The sequence below is a fragment of the Kogia breviceps genome, chromosome 16 (genome assembly GCF_026419965.1).
Source record: "Kogia breviceps isolate mKogBre1 chromosome 16, mKogBre1 haplotype 1, whole genome shotgun sequence".
Lineage (NCBI taxonomy): Eukaryota > Metazoa > Chordata > Mammalia > Artiodactyla > Physeteridae > Kogia > Kogia breviceps.
Window position 1 is genome coordinate 45,103,247 of NC_081325.1, and position 21,239 is coordinate 45,124,485.

Here is a 21,239-nt window from a genome sequence, read left to right on the forward strand (position 1 = left end):
AGTATTAGATTATTCTTGTGGCTGGCTTGGCACTAGGGTAAGCCTGGAGCAGGGACCACCAGAGTCAGCCTGTAAACTGGGAACTTGGGGGTCAGTCTGAGGGTTTGTTCTGACAAGGCAAGTCTGGTGCTGAGAGAGCAGAGAGTCTGGATCCATGAGAACCAACCAAGACTTTGGGTTCACAGGGGCAGGCCTGGATCTGGGGTGAAATGAGAAAGTGGGGATATGGGGCCTGGCCTGACACTAGAATGGATCAAAGCCTGTCTCTAGTAGTTGGCTTGGTTGGGCCCAGCCAGAAGCCGAGGTTAAAGGAACCCCCTTGTGATCTGGGGTGAGGGGCAGATTGGCATCCTGTGTCCATAGGAGCCCTTCTGGAGCCTGGTGCCATGGGTGATGCCTGGGGCTGTGGGAGTTGCCTGTAGTTACTGAAACCAACAGGCACTGGGGCATATTTTTTTTTTCCTGAAGCTTGTACAGAACTGTTATAAACTATGAAGCTGATTAAGAGACTTGGGATGTTGGATTTAATATAATGGAAAAATGAATTATTCCTCTCCCATCAAAGAATATCTATAACTTTCCACCAGTAGAGAGGAACACTACTACTTGCCTACTCCTGAGTATTAACATCTAAGTTATTCTAAAGTAATTTATTTTTACTCTATTAAATATGTTTCTAAAAACATCAATTCCCACTTTTAGCCTCACTTATTTCCTTGATTCTAGTGCTCAGTAAAGAACATTAAAATAATAAATGTATTCTTGAAATAATTAAATTCATTATCAAACATGCATAAAAATGAAAATGAAATATGATGCCTCCTGAAATGCCCAGTATTTTGGTCTAAAGAGCAAATCTGTTTTGACCCCATCACATATCATTTTAATTTTCATTAAGTATTTATTTGATCATGAAATGTTCATACTAAGAAGTTTGAAGACTTTATATGTTTATACATTAAAAATAATTCCAACACCCAGCAACCCTGCTCCCCAGGAAAAAAAACTTTATTGACTGCTTGTTGTATATGCTTTCACACTGTTTCTATGCACATAAAATTATAAGTAACATTATTTCCAACTCGGAGGATGTTAGTTCTTTGAGATTTTCTCATTTATTTCTATCCACTGCACTTACTCTTAATAATGGCTAAAGGGAGAAAAAACTTTCAAAAGCTTAACCATGTTTCTTTATATATCTGTGCATTATGAGAGAGTAAGCCATGACAACTCCTTAATTTTATTTTATTGTTTTTTTCTTTGCAGTACGTGGACCTCTCACTGCCTTGGTCTCTCCCACTGTGGAGCACAGGCTCCGGACGCGCAGGCCCAGTGGCCATGGCTCACAGGCCCAGCCGCTCCACAGCATGTGGGATCCTCCCAGATCGGGGCACAAACCAGTGTGCCCTGCATCGGCAGGTGGACTCTCAACCACTGAGCCACCAGGGAAGCCCCGAAAACTCCTTAATTTTTTACTATTGAAGATTTGACTGTCCAAATTATTAATATTGATCTTACCAGTCTAATTTTCAGCATCTGACATCCTTTATTACAGGCAGCCTACCTATCAAAATTCCTGTATTTAGTATTCACGGTTTTACATTCAAATGTTTTGGTTCACTTATTGCTAATCAATTATTCTGGGCCATTTATGAGAAGTCTATATTTATTTTTGAATTTCTCTGAGAACCTGAAACACAGTTAAAATCAAAAGTTTGATTATTTTTCATGATGAAAATGTAGTATGTGTCATCTTAAGTATTGTTAGCCTTTCAGAATTAACCTACTTAAAAATATGCCTAATAATAACTGAAGGTACCTATATAGACATGGCATTTCATAAATAAATTGATAGTTGTGACCTACATCAGGTTAAAAATATATATACAATATAGCCATCACATAAACTAAAGGCTTTACGGAGAGTCTTTTAATGGTCATAATCTGTTAAATTAAATAGGGATTGATTTGAGAGTTTCAAATGACAAGATAATTAATATGAAAGTAAATATACATGATCTTTATGAATGACTGTTAATGACATTAGCTTGCAATGTATTTACTGGAAGAGCAGGAGATCTTAATGCAAATTATTTCCTTTTTCATTGTTTGAACTTATTTTAACAGTACCATATTTTTCACTGCTAATGATTGCAACATCATATATATTTTGCCCAAGGACAATACTCAACTGTGTTAATCAAAATGTAACACCATGACTTAAAAATCCATTCATTTGTTACTGTTACTAAGATGATTATTTGTTTAAAGGAAAGATCTAATTTTGCATTAATTACAGTTATTTCATTTTGCAAAAGTATAAATAAAGAGGTGCAATGTACTTCCAATTATTGAAAACCGTGCTTGCTTTTTTCAGGTGTCCCATAAATATTTTCTCACATATTTGTTAAAATATGTTTAACTTAGAAACATAAGTATGTAATTTACCTGTTAAAAAGAAAGTACTTAAGTTTTACACCATGAGGTAAGAAAATATTAATCCTTATTTAAATGAATTTAATAAAGAGAGTACAATTTTTCTTATATTAAGAAAAACATGATTAATATTTAATTGATGATATTTAATTTAATATCTGTGAAATATACAAAATATTTAAATGTTTAGAATAATATATATATAAATAATACATTGATCAAGTATTTCAGAGTAATCTAAACCAAGAATCAAATTTATGTCTTAGTCATACGGGTTATTATAAAATAAATGCATAATTAAATACATTATTTACAAAATAATATTAACAATCTAGATAGAGTAATAAACAATGTAGAATATAATTAATATGGGGGGATTCCAATGAGAAATACTGTTATTACCAATAAAAGCCTATAAAATAGGATTATACAAATTATATAAAGCTTTTCTCTTTAAAAAACAATTAATGAGCATTTGATGTGTTAACATACTTTCAAGTTGAGTCCCTCTATCTTCTTAAACAAATATATAATTATATATATATTAGTTAAATAAAATATACTTATTTAACTAATGTGCAATTTAAATGAAATAAACTTAGCTAAATTCTCAAATTAAAATATCTCTTACAGGGTTTCTCTGGTGGCGCAGTGGTTGAGAGTCCACCTGCCATTGCAGGGGACACGGGTTCATGCACCGATCTGGGAAGATCCCACATGCCATGGAGCAGCTGGGCCCATGAGCCATTGCCGCTGAGCCTGCACATCCGGAGCCTGTGCTCCGCAATGGGAGAGGCCACAATGGTGAGAGGCCCGCATACCGCAAAAAAAAAAAAAAAATCTCTTACAACAGAAATTTTATCTAGATGCTATTTACATGATATCTCAGAATAATTTGCATATTTGCCATATATATTACAATATTGAAAGTCTCCATTGCAATGTAATTGCTCTCTTGCTAATGATAATGCAGTTTCACAGAAGTGCTTAAAAAATAAGTGCAAATACTATATTATTAAAATTTTTGCCATAGTTAGCTGACAGATTGAACTCCATATGACTTAGATGAGTTAATTAATGTCAAATGTTCTTTCCTATGCATTTCTAGTGTATTGCTTCAAAGTCAATGTCCACATTTTAACATTGCTATTGTAACAAAAATATAACCTTATTTTTCTGGAATCCTTATTTTCTAGAATCCACATTTAAGTGCATATATATTATCTAGATAATACAATTTAATTTAAAAAATATAGGGGAAATGGGTACATTGAAAACATTTGTTATACATTTAATTAAATGGCATACATCAAGGTAGCCTAAGGTAATTTGCCCATGTGTTCAACTATTTAAAATAATAAGTATCACAAAATTAAATTAAAAATGTCTTACCTAAAATTTCAAGAAATAAATAGAAAAGCTGAGTAAAAAATCAACATCAAGTTTAATGAATTTTTGGAAGTAAACTGATATATCAATATGATACAAAATAATCAGATGTCTAGTTCATGCAACTTAGAATTATCAATCATAAATACATAAGGGATGTTTGTAAGTGTGTTAGCCTTTAAATATATCGGGCCTTATGAATAATGTTAGTATGTCACAAATTAAAGAATTTTTAATCAATGTAAAATAAAGATGTCACTATGAAATAGGTTGAATTTTCTATTTGAAATAAATAATGTATACCCAAGATAACCTACCTTCCTTTCAATTTTGACAGAAAAGCATATCTCATTTCAGAGTTTAGGTACATCCTCCTAAGTTAAAATTGATTTCCAATTAGTATGATTATGAATCAATAAAATGAAGTATTTTTCAACGCTTATTAGAAGTTTTATTTTTGAATTATTTATATTTGCTTTACTTCTTCAAAAGATGACTTAAAATGCCATTATAACTCTCCACAAAAGGAAGTAAACAAGAGTAAAAGAAAAATACCCAAGCTTTCTTAGAAATGTGGATTCTTGATTTTCTAGTTGCATAATATTTTGCAATCTACATAACAGACAATCATACTAAACATATGAATGTATATTTCCAATAAAGACAGATTACTATACCTATGTGCAGGTATCTTTCGGTTCCCAACAATCAGGATAACGTCACAGAGTTGCTGTTGTTTCAAGTAATTTTCCATTTTTCTGAAGGTTTGCTCAGCATGGTGCACAGCCTGATAGAATTCTTCAGAGCTACTGGAGTCCAAATCACTTTGAGGTGTCAGAGAATGGGTAGTTGCTGACAGCCTGAAAACCATACACAAAAAGAAGAAGTTTAGAAAGTGCCACCAATTATCCAGAACTACATACAGAATTTTAGAATTTTATAGGAAAAATCAATGCATCTCTCCTTATGTTCATCATTATTAATATATCAGAAAACTCCATTCAGTGTTAAATGATTTGTTCTAAGAAGCAATAAATGAATTGTAATTTTTTTCTCATCCTAAAGAGATTTAAAAGATAGGTTATTTGTATTTATTGACAGTAAATTAGTAAATTTGAAAAACATCACAGAAATGGTAAATTATAAACATGGCCTATTCTAAAATTTATTACTAATAAAATGTTAATTTAATCAATTTGACATTGAGGTAGACCACCTAATTATACTATTCTAAATTACTGTTCTTGTAAGGTTGTAGTAAATGTTGCCTTACAGAAGTAGGCAATTTTCATCATGAGGAATTATAAAACATGGTTTATAAAAAAGATTGATAAAAATTTGAAAGTAAGTTGTTTCATATTCTATATCCAACTGATTAAACAAAAACATAGAGAATGTATTAGCTCAGTATTAATATATACTTAATCATATATATATATATATATATATACGTATATATATATGTAAAAAACTTTAGGATTTCACAAAGTCCATGATACTTAAGTTTGGCTACTACATATATTAATATCATAGACTGTTTCACAATGAAGACTTCAAGATACTGTATTTCATATCAAGGAGAAGGCTCTCAATACACTTAGATGCATGATAGGCTCAGCAGACCAAATCAAGTGCTCTGATAATAAATCCTTAAAACAACTTAAAAATGAAAATTTATTAAGTACATAATAATAATGAAGTAAATGACTTATTTCAAGATAGGAAGTAACATGGAGAATTTTGCTTCCAATTACAATGCAATAACATATTGCTGACTAAATCCCTCACCAAGAACACCAGAAAAAATTACATATAATATCAAAATAACTATTGGAATATACTTATAGCTATGAAGGAAGCCAGGACCTGAAAGAACAAGATCCCAGAAATAAGCTAAACTCATGGAAGTCAGCTCAAAATTCTACACAGCTTTTTCTTTCCTCCTCAAGTTTTCTACCAACTGTAAGCCACATAGTCTGAGAAGCTCAGAAGCTAATAATGTGGCAACTAAGCAGAACTTCTGGTGGTACCATGGGGCTTGGGCGAGGAATAGATATTGGAATTATGGGCCTCAGATATAGCCAGAACTTGAGGGCAAATGAGGGGACATAAAGAAGGAAAGTTCAAGTAAGGCCGTTATTTTGTGCCACCTTCCCCTAGTGGTATTTGCTTATTTCTAAATGTGCTAGACAAGCAGAAAATAGTTTACATGAGTTTGAGAAGTTAAACAGAGTTTGAAAGATAAAAATTTGAATTTAAGGACCAGCAAAGACAGGGGACTCTGGTATAAAAGTGGGCTTTCAACTGAACTCCCTGAAGAACTATATCCTAGAGATCAGGGAAAGTGGAAACAGACAAGATAACACAAAGGGTGAAACCTAGCTTTAAATCAATGAGATCTCTAATTGCATTAAAGTGATCTAATGTAAATGCCAGCAGTCAAAATAAACCCTCTTTAGAAAGAGTTAACCTCATCCAGACTCTATTATTTCTTTCATTCATTCATATATATATATATATATATATATATATATATATATATATATATATATACACTTGACATTAAAGAAAAAAATAGCAGGCCTATAAAGAAAGAAGACATAGAGAGAAAAACAGATATTAGAAACATGCTCCCAGGTGCTACAGATATCTTTAAATGGGTGGATCCACAGTTGGTTATCTAGTAGATGTAAAAATAATTGTCATTAATATGTTTTAATATATATGACAAGCTGGAGGATTTCACAGAATATTAGGCTCTATAATGATAAAATGGAAATAAATAAGGAAATATAATAATTGAATTAACGATTTTGGTAAATGCACTGAACTGGTAGATTGAATGCAAATGAAGAACATAGTGATTTGAAAAATAAGTAGAAAACATTTAAACTAAAATATTGAGATAAAAAGATAAAAACCAATAGTTTGGAAAACAAATGGAACATGGTAAGAAATTATAAGATTCATGCAATTATAATCTAAAAAGCAGGGGAGAGACATGATGGGGCAAAGGCCATCTGAAGAAATAATGGCCAAGAGTTTTTGAAAATGTGTTAAAGACATCAAGACACAGATTCAAGATTCACTATACACTGCATGACAAAACAAAGAAAACTACACACCGCAGTAAAGTCAATGAAAAACTAAAAATAAAATTAAAAGATTTCCACCAAAGAACAGAAAAAGTGATCATTCCCCCAGTTCTTTTAATGAGGCAAATATAACATTGATACAAAACCTGAAAAGGATGTTATAAGGAAGGAAAATTAATGGCCATTGTCTCTCCTAAATATATTTATAAAAATCATAGGCAGGGGCTTCCCTGGTGGCGCAGTGGTTGAGAATCCCCCTGCTGATGCAGGGGACACGGGTTCGTGCCCCGGTCGGGGAAGATCCTGCATGCCACGGAGCAGCTGGGCCCGTGAGCCAAGGCCGCTGGGCCTGCGTGTCCGGAGCCTGTGCTCCGCAACGGGAGAGGCCACAGCAGTGCAAGGCCTGCGTACCGAAAAAAAAAAAAAAAAAATCATAGGCAAAATATTAGTAACAAAATACAGAAGTGTATGTAAAAGAAAAAATGAATACAAAAAATAAATGTATCATATATATAGTTGGTAATGCATCAAAACTAAGTTGGACTTAATTAAATAAAAATCTTACTTCTGGAAACCACTTAATTCATTCATACAGCAAACATCAAATATTGTTGAACCATTTTCTCCTTGAGAGTGAAAAAATAATCTATTAGTACTACTTCTACTCAACATTTTTCTGGAGGGCCTTGACAGTGTAATGTAAGCAAAGAAAAACTAAATAATGCCCATTAGAGTTAGATAAGAAAAAATATATATGATATTATTTCCAGAGGATGTGTTTGTGTACATCAAAAATCCAAAAGAATCTACAGGCAATTTTAAGAATCTAAATCCATTAAAATTATGGATGTTCTCTGGTATCTAAAATATTTGTCTACACAGTATGGTTATTTTCATCAGACTTTACAAGTTTTCCTTTAAATATTTAAAACTAATAGAAAATTTTCTGTACCATATGTTTTCCTTTCACAGATTTTCAAATTACAACCCCAGAATATGGTCATTTCAAGGCATATATTTTAGGAATTCAAGCTCAGGCATATGTGACAAGAACAGCAGAATTCTTCCAGACATTAACACACTGAACAGAAAAGCCACAAAATTCCCTGCAGGATGCATTTTTAAATCAAGAATGAGCATAGGGCAGCTTCAAGATGGCAGAGGACTTAGACTTGGAGATTGTTTTCCTCCCCACAAATACATCAGAAATACATCTACATGTGGAACAACTCCTACAGAACACCTACTGAACACTGGCAGAACACCTCAGACTTCCCAAAAGGCAAGAAACTCCCCACGTACCTGGGTGGGGTAAAAGAAAGAAGAAAAAACCGAGACAAAAGAATAGCCATGGGAACTGCACCTCTGGGAGGGAGCTGTGAAGGAGGAAAAGTTTCCACACACTAGGAAGCCCTTTCACTGGCAAACACAAGGGGTGGCAGGGTGGAAGCTTCAGAGCCACGGAGGAGAGTGCAGCAACAGGGGTGCAGAGGGAAAAGCAGAGAGATTCCCACACAGAGGATCAGTGCTGACCAGCACTCACCAGCCTGAGAGGCTTGTCTGCTCACCCGTCAGCTGGGATGGATGGGGGCTGAGAGCTGAGGGTCAGGGTTCAGAGATCAGATCCCAGGGACAGGACTGGGCTTGGCTGTGTGAACACAGCCTGAAGGGGCTAGTGCACCACAGCTAGCCAGGAGGGAGTCCGGGAACATGTCTGGAACTGCCTAAGAGGCAAAAGACCATTGTTCTGGGGTGCACAGGAGGAGGAGATTGAGAACACTGACTAAATGAGCTCCAGAGACTGGCGTGAGCCGTGGCTATCAGTGCGGACACCAGAGATGGGCAAGAGATGCTAAGGCTGCTGCTGCAATCACCAAGAAACCTGTTTGCAAGCACAGGTCACTATCCACACCTGCCCTCCTGGGATCCTGTTCCACCCACAAAAATGGGGTCCCATGATCCAGGGACAACTTCCCTGGGAGAACGCATGGCATGCTTCAGGCTGTTGCAACGTCAAACTGGCTCCTGCTGCCGCAGGCTCACCCCACATCCCGTACCCCTCCTTCCTCCTGGCCTGAGTAAGCGAGAGCCACCTAAGCAGCAGTTCCTTTAACCCTGTCCTGTCTGAGAAGGAAAAAGATGCCCTCAGGTGACCTACATGCAGAGGTGGGACCAATCCAAGGCTGAACACCAGGAGCTGTGAGAACAAAGAAGAGAAAGGGAAATCTCTCCAGGAGCCTCAGGAGCAGGAGATTAAATCTCCACCATGAACTTGACATACTCTGCACCTGTGGAATATCTCAATAGACAATGAATTATCCCAAAATTGAGATGGTGGACATTGAGAGAAATGATATACATATATGTTTTCTTTTTCTCTTTTTGTGAGTGTGTATGTGTATGCTTCTCTGTGTGATTTTGTCTGTATAGTGTTGCTTTTGCCATTTGTCCTAGGGTTCTGTCTGTCTGGTTTTTTGTTTGTTTTTTGTTTTCGTATAGTTTCTTAGTGCTTGTTATCATGATGGATTTGTTTTTTGGTTTGGTTGCTCCCTTCTTTCTTTCTTTCTTTTTTTAAAGTACTTTTCAATTTTTGTTAATTTTAATAATAATTTTATGTTAATAACTTTATGTTATTTATTTTTTTCTCCTGAGCTGTGTTGCTGACAGTGTCTTGGTGCTCTGGCCGGGTATCAGGTATATCCGCAATTCCTTATATCGGTACCACTTTAGTAGAGTGGGTCTGAGGCGGCTTCTCCGTAGACAAAGCCACACTAACACGCTTCTTTGCCTTTCACTTTATCCTCCCCTTCATCATTCTGGCACTGGCAATAGTCCACCTCCTATTTCTCCACGAAACAGGATCCAACAACCCCATAGGAATCCCGTCTGACATAGACAAAATCCCATTCCACCCTTACTACACAATCAAAGATACCCTAGGCGCCCTACTACTAATCTCAACACTACTCACACTAACCCTATTCGCACCAGACCTACTAGGAGACCCCGACAACTATACCCCAGCAAATCCCCTAAGCACCCCAGCACACATTAAACCAGAGTGATACTTCCTATTCGCATATGCCATCCTACGATCCATCCCCAACAAACTAGGAGGCGTCCTGGCCCTACTCCTCTCCATTCTAATCCTAATACTCATCCCGATACTCCACACCTCTAAACAACGAAGCATGATATTCCGACCCTTCAGCCAATTCTTATTCTGAACCCTAGTTGCAGACCTACTGACCTTAACATGATTGCGCTGTTATCCCTAGGGTAACTTGTTCCGTTGATCAATACTTTGGATCAATAAGTGATATTATGCTTTGGCTAGTAGGCCTAGGCTTTAATCACTCGGAGGGGTTTTTATACTCCGAGGTCACCCCAACCGAAACTGTCAACCCATGTAAAGCTTTTTTAATCCCTTGGTGGTTTAGATTGTGGTTTTTTGGGTTGATTAATTGAAGCTCCATAGGGTCTTCTCGTCTTGTTTCGTTACCCCCGCCTCTTCACGGGGAGGTCAATTTCACTGATTAAAAGTAAGAGACAGTAAAACCCTCGTGTGGCCATTCATACAAGTCCTTATTTAGAGAACAAGTGATTATGCTATCTTTGCACGGTCAGGATACCGCGGCTGTTTAACGATTAGTCACTGGGCAGGCAGTGCCTCTAATACTGGTTATGCTAGAGGTGATGTTTTTGGTAAACAGGCGAGGTTTGTGTTTGCCGAGTTCCTTTTACTTTTTTTAATCTTTCCTTAGTGCACGCCTGTGTTGGGTTAACAGTATGTTTGATAAATAATTTAGTAGTGGGTTTTATTTATCGGCTGTTAATTATCAGTGTAATATCAGTTACTGATGTAAGCTTGTGCGAGGAGAAAATTTTCTTGTTACTCATATTAACAGTATTGCTTCTATGGCTGTATAGATTGGTCCAATAGTCAGGCTAGGAGTTGATTTGTTTATTGTTGGGATTATAGCACGGTTTTGTTGTTGAGCTTGAACGCTTTCTTAATTGGTGGCTGCTTTTAGGCCAACTATGGTATGTGTGTGCTTGTCTTACTCTCTAGTTAAGGTTGTATCCATTTCTAAAAAGCTGTACCTTTTTAGACTAACGATTAAACATACGTTGGGACTTAGTATGGTTTTTAGTATTGTTTAACGTTGAACTGAAATTCTTTTCTTGGACAACCAGCTATCACCAGGCTCGTTAGGCTTTTCACCTCTACTTACAAGTCTTCTCACTATTTTGCTACATAGATGAGTTCGTTCTGGGTACTGCTCGTAAGTAGCTCGTCTGGTTTCGGGTGGCTTAGCTTAAGGTCTCTTTGCTAAGTTGTTACTAGTTAAATCATTATGCAAAAGGTACAAGGGGTAATCTTTGCCTTTTTTTACTTTTAGTGTATCTTTCATCTTTCCCTTACGGTACTTTCTCTATAGCGTCACTGATACTTCAATTTCTATCTCCTATACTTTAGATGCGTGGTGAATGTTTTATTTGATTGGTTTGTGATGGTAAGAGCTGAGAGGCGTGAGCTAGATCTAGTTCAAGATATACACGAGCTGTGGAATCTTCTAGGTGTAATCTTCTAGGTGTTGAGCTTGTTGTTGTCTAGGGCCTAATAGCTGAGTAACATATTCATGTTACTCAGCTATTAGGCCCTAGACACTAGAAAATGAAAAATATCAAAACATTTAAGGAGTTAAATTTTAAATGTTCTCTCTGAATTTAAGCAAGCACCTCACAACACTTAAAAACTAACATATCGGGCTTCCCTGGTGGCGCAGTGGTTGAGAATCCACCTGCCGATGCAGGGAACGCGGGTTCGTGCCCCGGTCCAGGAGGATCCCACATGCCATGGAGCGGCTGGGCCCGTGAGCCATGGCCGCTGAGCCTGCGTGTCCAGAGCCTGTGCTCCGCAACAGGAGAGGCCACAACAGTGAGAGGCCCGCGTACCGAAAAACAAAAAAACAAACAAAAAAACCCACCATATCCACAAAAAAGAAAGGAAGCCTCTGAAAACCAAGTAATAAATCGTGTACTTGCCAAAATCCATATCCTGGTGTGTTTAATGAGCTGATGGATTCAACCTGCAGTTTTTTCCTCAGTCCCAGAAAGGATAGTTGAAAAAGTGATATTCAGAAACTGTCCCAATTCACAATTTTCCTACTGGTTTCCTGACCCACAAAGTCAGGTCTATAAGGAAGAATGTGTCAACTGGACTCCCACCACCCACCTGCCATTTTAGTCAATCTAAGGCTGTACTGTATTGAGAAAGAATTTGCAGATATTAATGCCACATTAAAAACTTAAAATATGAAAGGATAAAGATTCAATTATATCCCAAATTAATTAATTCATTTGATAGGTACAAATTCCAGATGGATCTTGAATAATAACTAGATGACCACCAACGCAATCAGGTAATGATAATTGTAGCTGACATTCCAGGTGTGATATTTTTACAGAAGGAAAACCAACAAAGCCCCTGATACTTAGTATGCAGCATATCAATTTGGCATAACATTTTTTTCTCAATCAACATTATTAGGGAAAACAGAACTTGTTTACCTTCTCCTAACAGAAGCATCAACATCACCTCAATGTCTTACCACGGACAAATGACAATTCTCCCTTCAGTTTGCAAGAACTTTGATCACCTCGATATCCCATAAAACACTGCATATTTCCATGACATCTGTGATATTATGGTCATTGGATCGGGTAGGTAGATAATAGTAAGTGTGTTAGATGTCTTACTTGCCAGAGGATAGGAGAAAAATCCTGCAAAATTTAAGGGGCATGTCACATTGATGAAATTCTACAGGGGTACAGTAGTTGGAGCATGTTAAGAAATTACCTTTAAAGTGAAAGACCTTAAGTGATTTACTTTGTACCACCTGTCACTAAGAAAAAGGCACAGTTTGATTTTCCCTTTTGTTGGAGATATAACACAAAATGTAGGTGTTCTTTACCCATGAATTTGCTAATAATCTCACAAGTTTACCAGCTTTGGATGAAATCCAGGGCAAGAGAGAGGTCTGCTGCTGGTTCAAGCTGTTGAGCAAGCTGTTCTGCTCTGGGAATCATATTACTCAGAAGATCCAATAGTGGTAGAAGTGTCTGTGGCTGATAGGAATACTACAGGGAGCCTGTGGCCAGCACAATCAGAGAATTATAGCCCAGAAAGACTTTGTGAGCAAAAGCATAATTCTTCTTCCAAGAAGCATTCTCTATGTGAGAACCATCACCTGGTTTACTATTGGGTCATAGAAGAGAATGAATGCTGATTAGGATACCATTATGATCTTACTAGCCCATTATGATTTACAAAATCATAATGGAGGGAGGGTGTGTTTATTAACATTCTATTATTATATAGAAATGGTATATATGAGAATGGGCCTCAGTAGTTTCAGAAGGAAATTGCATACACATGTGGCTCACACTCCCTGGTAACTATTTCTGCTGTTTTATCACTTCTACATCAACCACTACCTAATATTAATTTTCTATTGCTAGTAACAAGCATAAATGTATCAGCTTTAAACAATCAAATTCCCATGTATCAAGCGTCAAGATATGGCTTGGGCCCTCTGATCAGGGTCTTAGAAAATTGCAGTCAAGGTGTTGGTCAGGCTACCTTATTGTCTCAAGGCTCAACTAGGGAAGAATCTGCATTCAAGCCCACTCAGGGTGTTGCCAAAATTCACTCCATGTGTTTGTAGAACTGTGGCTTTTTGGTAACTTTCATGTGGATGATGCCCTCATCTCCCAGGTCCTCAAGTCTGAGAGGACACCCTCAACTCTTAAAGGTCACCCACAAGTTTTATAGGTCATCTCAGTTCTTTCCCACATGGGCCTCCTCACTATGGCTGCTTTCTTCATCAAGTCACCACAGAAGAACTCTAAATTCTAATTGGAAGATGGCATCTTATATAACATAACATAAATACTGGAGTGTTAATGCATAATGTTTGCTATATTGTATTGGTTAGAATCAAGTCACAGATCATTTCCATACTCAAGGGGAGGGTGATATACAAGAGTATAGTTATCAGAAGGCAGAGATCATTGATGATTTTCTCAGTCTATATGTGTCACAGACCTCATGAGGAGGAGCCTATGGCCAGGAAAGGTAAAATCATAGATCTGCTTTATGGATGCGTTTGACATGTGTGGTCTCTGCATTTATTACACTAATAATATGTGGGATTTTTGCTTACAATTATTAAAATTTTGGACAATAAAAGTTTGGCAATCTTATTTTCAAATGTAAATTTTCCCCTGACCAACTAAGGCTTCTAATGCCACTGAATCAATAGGCAACAGGTTACTCTATTGGTCAGGGTGATTAGTCCCAGTTACTAAGGAAAAACTGTGTTGCTTGTAAAATGTGGCTAATGAGAACTATTTCTGGAAACAGACTGACTGAAGTGCCACTTAGCAATCTTATATCCAGGAATAAAGATCAGTGGAGAATTGTGACAACCTATTCAATACAGGAGCAGTAAGGAATCAAAACCTTCAGCAGCAAAGGTTTGGCTTACCCTACCGGGTAAATAACTGACAAAATTGGTATTCAGAAGATAAGATGTATATGGAACAGTTGGGGAGACACAAGAAGTTAGGATTAATAACCTAGGTCATTTACCAGCCACAGAATTCACCTTCTTTCACTTTCCTTGCAGGGACATTGTGAAGATACAATGGTTAGGTATGTCACAGGTTTGGTAGGACATTGATTCCATTGAAGATATTTATACTTTATCATTAATGATTGGAAACAAATTCTGTTTTGGCCCTTATCAAACATCAAAATACATATATAACTAAGCTAAATATAATCATACTGATCAATGTTATTTATGATGGTATAAAATTTCAAACAGAAACTTCTAGAAAAAAAAATATATATATGTTTAAATAACAGTTAAATCTTTAGTGGTAATTCAGCATGCTTTAAATATTCAGGTTTTAGGAAAAAAAAAATTCCTAAAATAGAAAAGCTATTGTTGGTATTTCAGCCCAGAATATATATATTTTTTTCTTTTTCTAAATGGTAAAGGTTTCCAAACAAAATTTCCTCCAGTTATCAGGCTTCTGACTTTATTTGTAATAATACTTAAAATTTTAAAATAGTAATGATAATAACAGCTAACCTATATTAAGCATGTACAATGTACCAGGTATTTTTTAAAGTGATCTACATATTTGATCTACAACAGTTTTATTCCCATCTTATAGGTTTGAAAACTACTACAAATAGAACTAAAGTATGTTGTACAAGGAGTTAGACATGAAAGCTTTCAAAAACTATATGAAAGACCCATTCTGAAAGAATTTCTCTAGGATGTACTCAAGTAGAAGTTTAAATAACCTAGATTACAAAAGATTATACAAAGTGATCATCAAAATGCCAGTAAAAATGATTAATTGTGACAACATAAATAATTATTATATAATAGTATACCTTTTACAATAAATAATAGCACATAAAATCCCTTGGAAGTCTTAGAAATTGAATTTGTATAATAAAAATGAAATTAGGCAAATATAGTTATCATATCTTGGGAGAAAATATTAAAAATTATAAATGTATACATTGATCTAAAAAGTTTAAGATATGTGGTGAAATGGTAAACTTAAATCTAAAGTCACTAGAATAGATATATATAGTATCCTAACAAAGAAAGAACTTAGCCTTCTCCCATTCCGAACCAAAAAAAGAAAAAAAAAAAAAAAAAAAAATATATATATATATATATATATAAGGAATTTGATCCATTCAACAGAAGGCAGGAATTTTTTTTTTTTTTTTTTTTAATTACAAAAGTCATGGTAGGGCTTCCCTAATGGAGCAGTGGTTGAGAGTCCACCTGCCGATGCAGGGGACATGGGTTCGTGTCCCAGACTGGGAAAATCCCACATGCTGCGGAGCAGCTAGGCCTGTGAGCCGTGGCTGCTGAGCCTGCGCGACCAGAGCCTGTGCTCCGCAACAGGAGAGGCCACAACAGTGAGAGGCCCGTGTACCAAAAAAATAAATAAATAAAATAAAAAGTCATGTTAAATAAAAAACATAAACTAGAACATCAAGAATGATTAAAAATATTATATTCAACAGAGTAAATTAGAACAAACATGGGTATAGACATAGACCTAAAAACAGAACTATACATGCACTTGCAACTACACCCAAAACTTAACCTACATCTATACCTAGACCAATATCTACACATACACAAACACATGGCTATGCCAATTATTGATTAATGTAGTTACTGAGATACATGTAAAGCAAAAGGACATTAAAAAGTTGAAATTACAGAAATGGAAAAGTGTATGAGGCAAATAGTAGCAAAATAAACAGATTCTAATATCTCTACTATCAGATGCACAGAATTTATGGCAAGAACCATTAATAAAGACAAAGAGGAATAAAAACAATCTCTCAAGGAAAATCATGAACATGAAAGCAACTAAAATAATTTAAAATGGATAACACCAAAATTTCTAGAATTTTAGAAACATTAAGACCACAAAGTGGGATGTTTTAAAATGTTTCTCCCCAAAACTATTAAAATAAGAAAAAAAAAAAGAATATATAGACAAGTTGCATCATATCATTAGTAAGATTCACTTAATAAATATATAAAGAACTTTGGGCCAACCAAAATTATGTCTTCTCACTCAAGTTTACAATTTCATTAAAAACTGCTTTACACTACATAACAAACGACACTAAGCACATTCTCTGATAACAGTATGAAAACACTAGAAATTAAGAAGAAAATATATTGGGCTTCCCTGGTGGCGCAGTGGTTGAGAGTCCGCCTGCCAATGCAGGGGATGCGGGTTCGTGCCCCGGTCCGGGAAGATCCCGCATGCTGCGGAGCGGCCGGGCCCGTGAGCCGTGGCCGCTGAGCCTGCGCGTCCGGAGCCTGTGCTTCGCAACGGGAGAGGCCACATCAGTGAGAGGCCCATGTACCGCAAAAAAAAAAAAAAAAAAAAAAAAGAAAATATAGCTAAAATGTTCATACCCTAAAAAATTTTAAATATATAGTTTAAATAGTTATTGAACTAAGAAGAAATCAAAGATGACAGTAAAAATTATTGAAAAATAAATACAAATAAATTGCATTTAGAATGCTTATATATGGAATTGAAAATGTCACACATTTTAAAGGTAAATGTAAATGCACCTTTAAAATTTGAGGTAAATGTAGTCTTGTATATATTTATTAAAAATAAGATAATGATAATAGTGAATATTAACAAATTTTAAGTTCTAATATTAAATAATTGGAAAAAGAATGAGAAAATAAAACAAAATAAAATTGAAAAAAATAATCAGTAAAGATAAAAACAGCTTACAGAAACAAATTTAAAAATCAATAAAAAATAGAAACCAGTATCTTAATAAGATGGATAAAAACAGAGAAACAATTGACAAGTATGGTGAAGAAAAAAAAAAATATTATCAGAGAAGATAGAAATAGAAAGCATAAAAGAGAAAAAAGAATAAATATTTTATGAAGACCAGTGAGAAGAGGTATATTTAATCATTTGTTTAGCCATTTATTTTGGAGAAAGTTATGAAATAATTCAGATAAATTTTAATAAAAATGACTAATAATCTAAGAAATTAGTATGCAGGAAGTATTGCTTAAAAGAAAACCCAATTAATCAAAAAATAATTGAATAAAAGAAAAATTTTCTTAAATATTTACCTTATATGAACATACCAATCTTAGATAATTTAACTTATGAATTCTGCAACCATTTAAGGACCACAGAGGTCAAACGTTATAAAAATTTTTCTCTTTCAGGAAAAACAAACATGGAAAACCTTCTATTTCATTTTGAGTTTAGTATAATTGGATTCCAACTACAAAGGGTAGAACAAGAGAAGGCAAGTATAAGCTAAATCTCATTTATTCAACTTTGTATTTGGAAAATAATATATCATGCTAAGTTTGGATTATGACAAGATTGCATGAATGTTAAATCATTAGGAAGTCCATATATGTAACAGATCACATTGGTAGATTTTAAAACAAACATGTATCACAAAACCACCTCAGTAGATCCTGAAAACATAAACAATTTGATAAAATGCACTACTCATTAAATTTGTTTAATTAATATCTACCAGAAAACTAGAGCACGCATTATACTTAAGTTTTAAGAACATCTGAAAATACAGCTAAAGTCAGCAACAAAGGAAAGGCGTGTGCTATCTGAGAGAAATATCAAGCCAGAAATAACGGCAGAATCACAGAAAATCAAAACACTCATAAATGAAAATTTTAACCAACTCTAGGTAAATATATCTGATAACTCGGATGAAAATAACTATTTTCAAGGATGATATAATTTGATAATGCTAACCCTAGAAAACCAATTTACATAGTAGATATAGAGACATTTTCTCCAAAACTATTTCTCACAAATGTTCCTGGTCTAGACAATGTTATGAACAATTCAAAACATTCAAAAATTAAATTCTTAAGATAAAATAAAATATAATTAATATGGCCTTAAAATACTACAAATATATAAAATAACTAGGAATACACCTACTTGAAATATATAAAATGTATATTTAAAGACACACACATACAACACACACAATCATAAGAGAATAACTGAATATAAAGAGAATTACACCATTTTCCTGAATAAAAAATTTAATAGTATACTGATGTCAATTTCAGTATTCCACCATACTTTATTATAGAGTTAAGCTGATTTTCCAGTTCATCTGAAGTTAGCCAAGGTAATTTTGAAAAAGAATAAAATAATACATACACCAATATATGTATAAAATGCTGTGAGAATAAAATAGTTAAAATAGTCCCAGGCATAGTCAGACAAGAAGCTAGTATAGAAAGAAAATGATGGAATTATATATATAAGTGAACCCAATCATAATGAGTTGGCTGTTCAAACCAGTGACAGTCTGTAGTCATGGCAAGGAGATGTTATCAGACTTGACCTCTTGAACAGGTATAAAATCAGACCAAATGCTCAAGGTAACTATTTTAAGATGTGAACAATAGACAGTGCTGGACTGCAGTCTCTTTTGGAAGGAAAACATACAAGATGAGCTGTGCTCTAGCTCTCTGTTTAAAGGTAATTTTTCAACTGTGAAGTTTAAGGTGGAGCTTAAGCACTTTTGCCCCATTAAGCTGAGGGGATATAAACTGGAGTTTGGGTTAGTAAAACAGTAAAATTTATGGGCTAGGGCACTGGAAAGGTGGGCTGAATCCATTGGTTTTGGTAGGAAGTGTTGTGGTGAGATGTATGTGGGATGATTCTCTATAGACCCTTGGCTCAAGTTTGGGCTGCACATGTGCAGGGTGAGACTTCAGGAGGCCTAGCAGAGAGCGGCTGCCTCAGGGCTAAAAGCAGAGATTCTTGTGCTCACATAGGACTGGGAGCACTGCCATTGGAGTTTTGTTTCAACCAGAGCAGGATTGATTGTAGTACCTGGTATTCTTCTGAGGCACCAGAAAGACCACATCTTAGGAGTAAGAACCACAATAGAGTAAGAGATACTCTACACCTAATGATATCAAGACAGGCTACCAATAAAATAACTGCTTGACAGAACACTCTTTAACAAAAGGCAACATAATGTATACTCCTTATTATACAAATACAAGGTCCATCATACATTTAAGTATTTGTAAATATGCAAAGAAGAAAAATATGCCAAGAAATCATGAAAAAAAGCAGTCAGTAGAAAAGGGCTATAAAGTTACCCAGATGTTTGAATAGGAGAGAATGACTTTAAATAAACTATTATAATATGTTTAGGGAATTAAAATAAATTATAATCTCAATGCATGAAGAGATATGAGAAATGGAGTCTAATAGAAAAAGAAAAACAACAACAAATTCTAGAAATAAAAAGCACAATATTCAAAATAAGTGAGGCAGGTGATTGGAGTTGGCAAAAGAAAGTATCAGGTGACAATCAGAAAGGAAAATAATTTTGAAAAATTAAAGAGAGCCTCAATAACATGTAGGAAAACATCAAGTAATCTACCTTATTGAAATTGGAATCTCAGAAGACAATGTGAGAGAGAATGAGACAGAAAAAATAATTTAAAAAACAGTGGTTAAAATGTTCCCAAATTTGACAAGTACTTAATCTACAGATCCAAAATATCTCAGTGAACCCCAAGCAAGATAAATATGAAATAAATCCCAAGTAGGCACATCAAATCAGTGACAAAAGTTCAGATTATTCAACAAATAATCTTGGAACAACTTGCTTTACATTAAAAATAACTCAGTATATTGTATAGTACATGATTTATAGCCATTATCTTATCATAACTTTTAATGAAGTATAATCTATAAAAATACTGATTACTATGTTATACACCTGAAACTAATGTAATATTATAAATAAACTATACTTCAATACAAATTTTTTAATTAAAAATATTGAAAAAGTAAAAAATAAAACAAAATAAAATAACTCAGGTCACCCCTGATGTCATAAAATTCAGGTATGTTAAAATGTTAAGCATAAAAAGCAAAACTATTAAAAAAATTAGTGGAGGGCTTCTATATATGTACTTAAATATATACTTTTATATGGTTTCAGGGGTTGCATTCTTAAGCAAGCCATGAGTTCCAAATGTCTTAAAGGGAAAAGGATAACAGAAATATTTTAATGATCTTTATGAGGGAAAATTCCATAAAGACATTTAAGTACTAGCCACACACTTGGATAAATTATTTAACTTGTATAACATACAAAGGAATGATAACCAATTTTCAAAGCACTTCTAAAAATAAACAATAAAAAAGAAAAATAGACAAAACATATTTTTATTCAATTCAAGAGAGAAAAAAATCACAAATAGGAAATATATGTGAAAATAAAATCAAAGAGAAATAGCAATTATCAACACAAAAATTATAATAAAATGTTTTGCACATAGTACTGGAAACATTTTAAAGTATTGACAATCAAGTAATATGTAAGCTTTGCCTGGAAGCATGATAAGAGCATTTCTTGATGAATAAGGGAACTAATAAACTTTCAAGGGGAAAAAATGAAAGTCAGAGAAAAGTGGATGCTATGTTCAGATAGGAGGAAGCGATCCAGTGCACTTAGATGTCTATGGAGGTATGTTGAGAGTAGAGGCTGAAAAATCTTTCAAATGACATATTAAAGAGATTAGAAACTATCTTTTAAGCTGCATCTAATGAGATGTGTTTCATGAAATACTTTTATCATGAGATCAAAATAGAGATGATCAATTTGAAGACAACACTGCATTCACTGCCTCCTTT

The 21,239-nt window shown here is 34.7% G+C and overlaps 1 protein-coding gene across 1 annotated transcript in view; it reads right to left on the bottom strand.

Moving 5' to 3' along the window:
• Positions 1 to 21,239, bottom strand: part of KLHL1 (kelch like family member 1) — a 368,376-nt gene that overhangs the window by 228,646 nt on the left and 118,491 nt on the right. Inside the window, exon 2 of the mRNA XM_059041531.2 lies at positions 4,503 to 4,685. Coding sequence (XP_058897514.1) covers positions 4,503 to 4,685 — 183 coding nt within the window. The remainder of the gene's footprint in view (positions 1 to 4,502; positions 4,686 to 21,239) is intronic.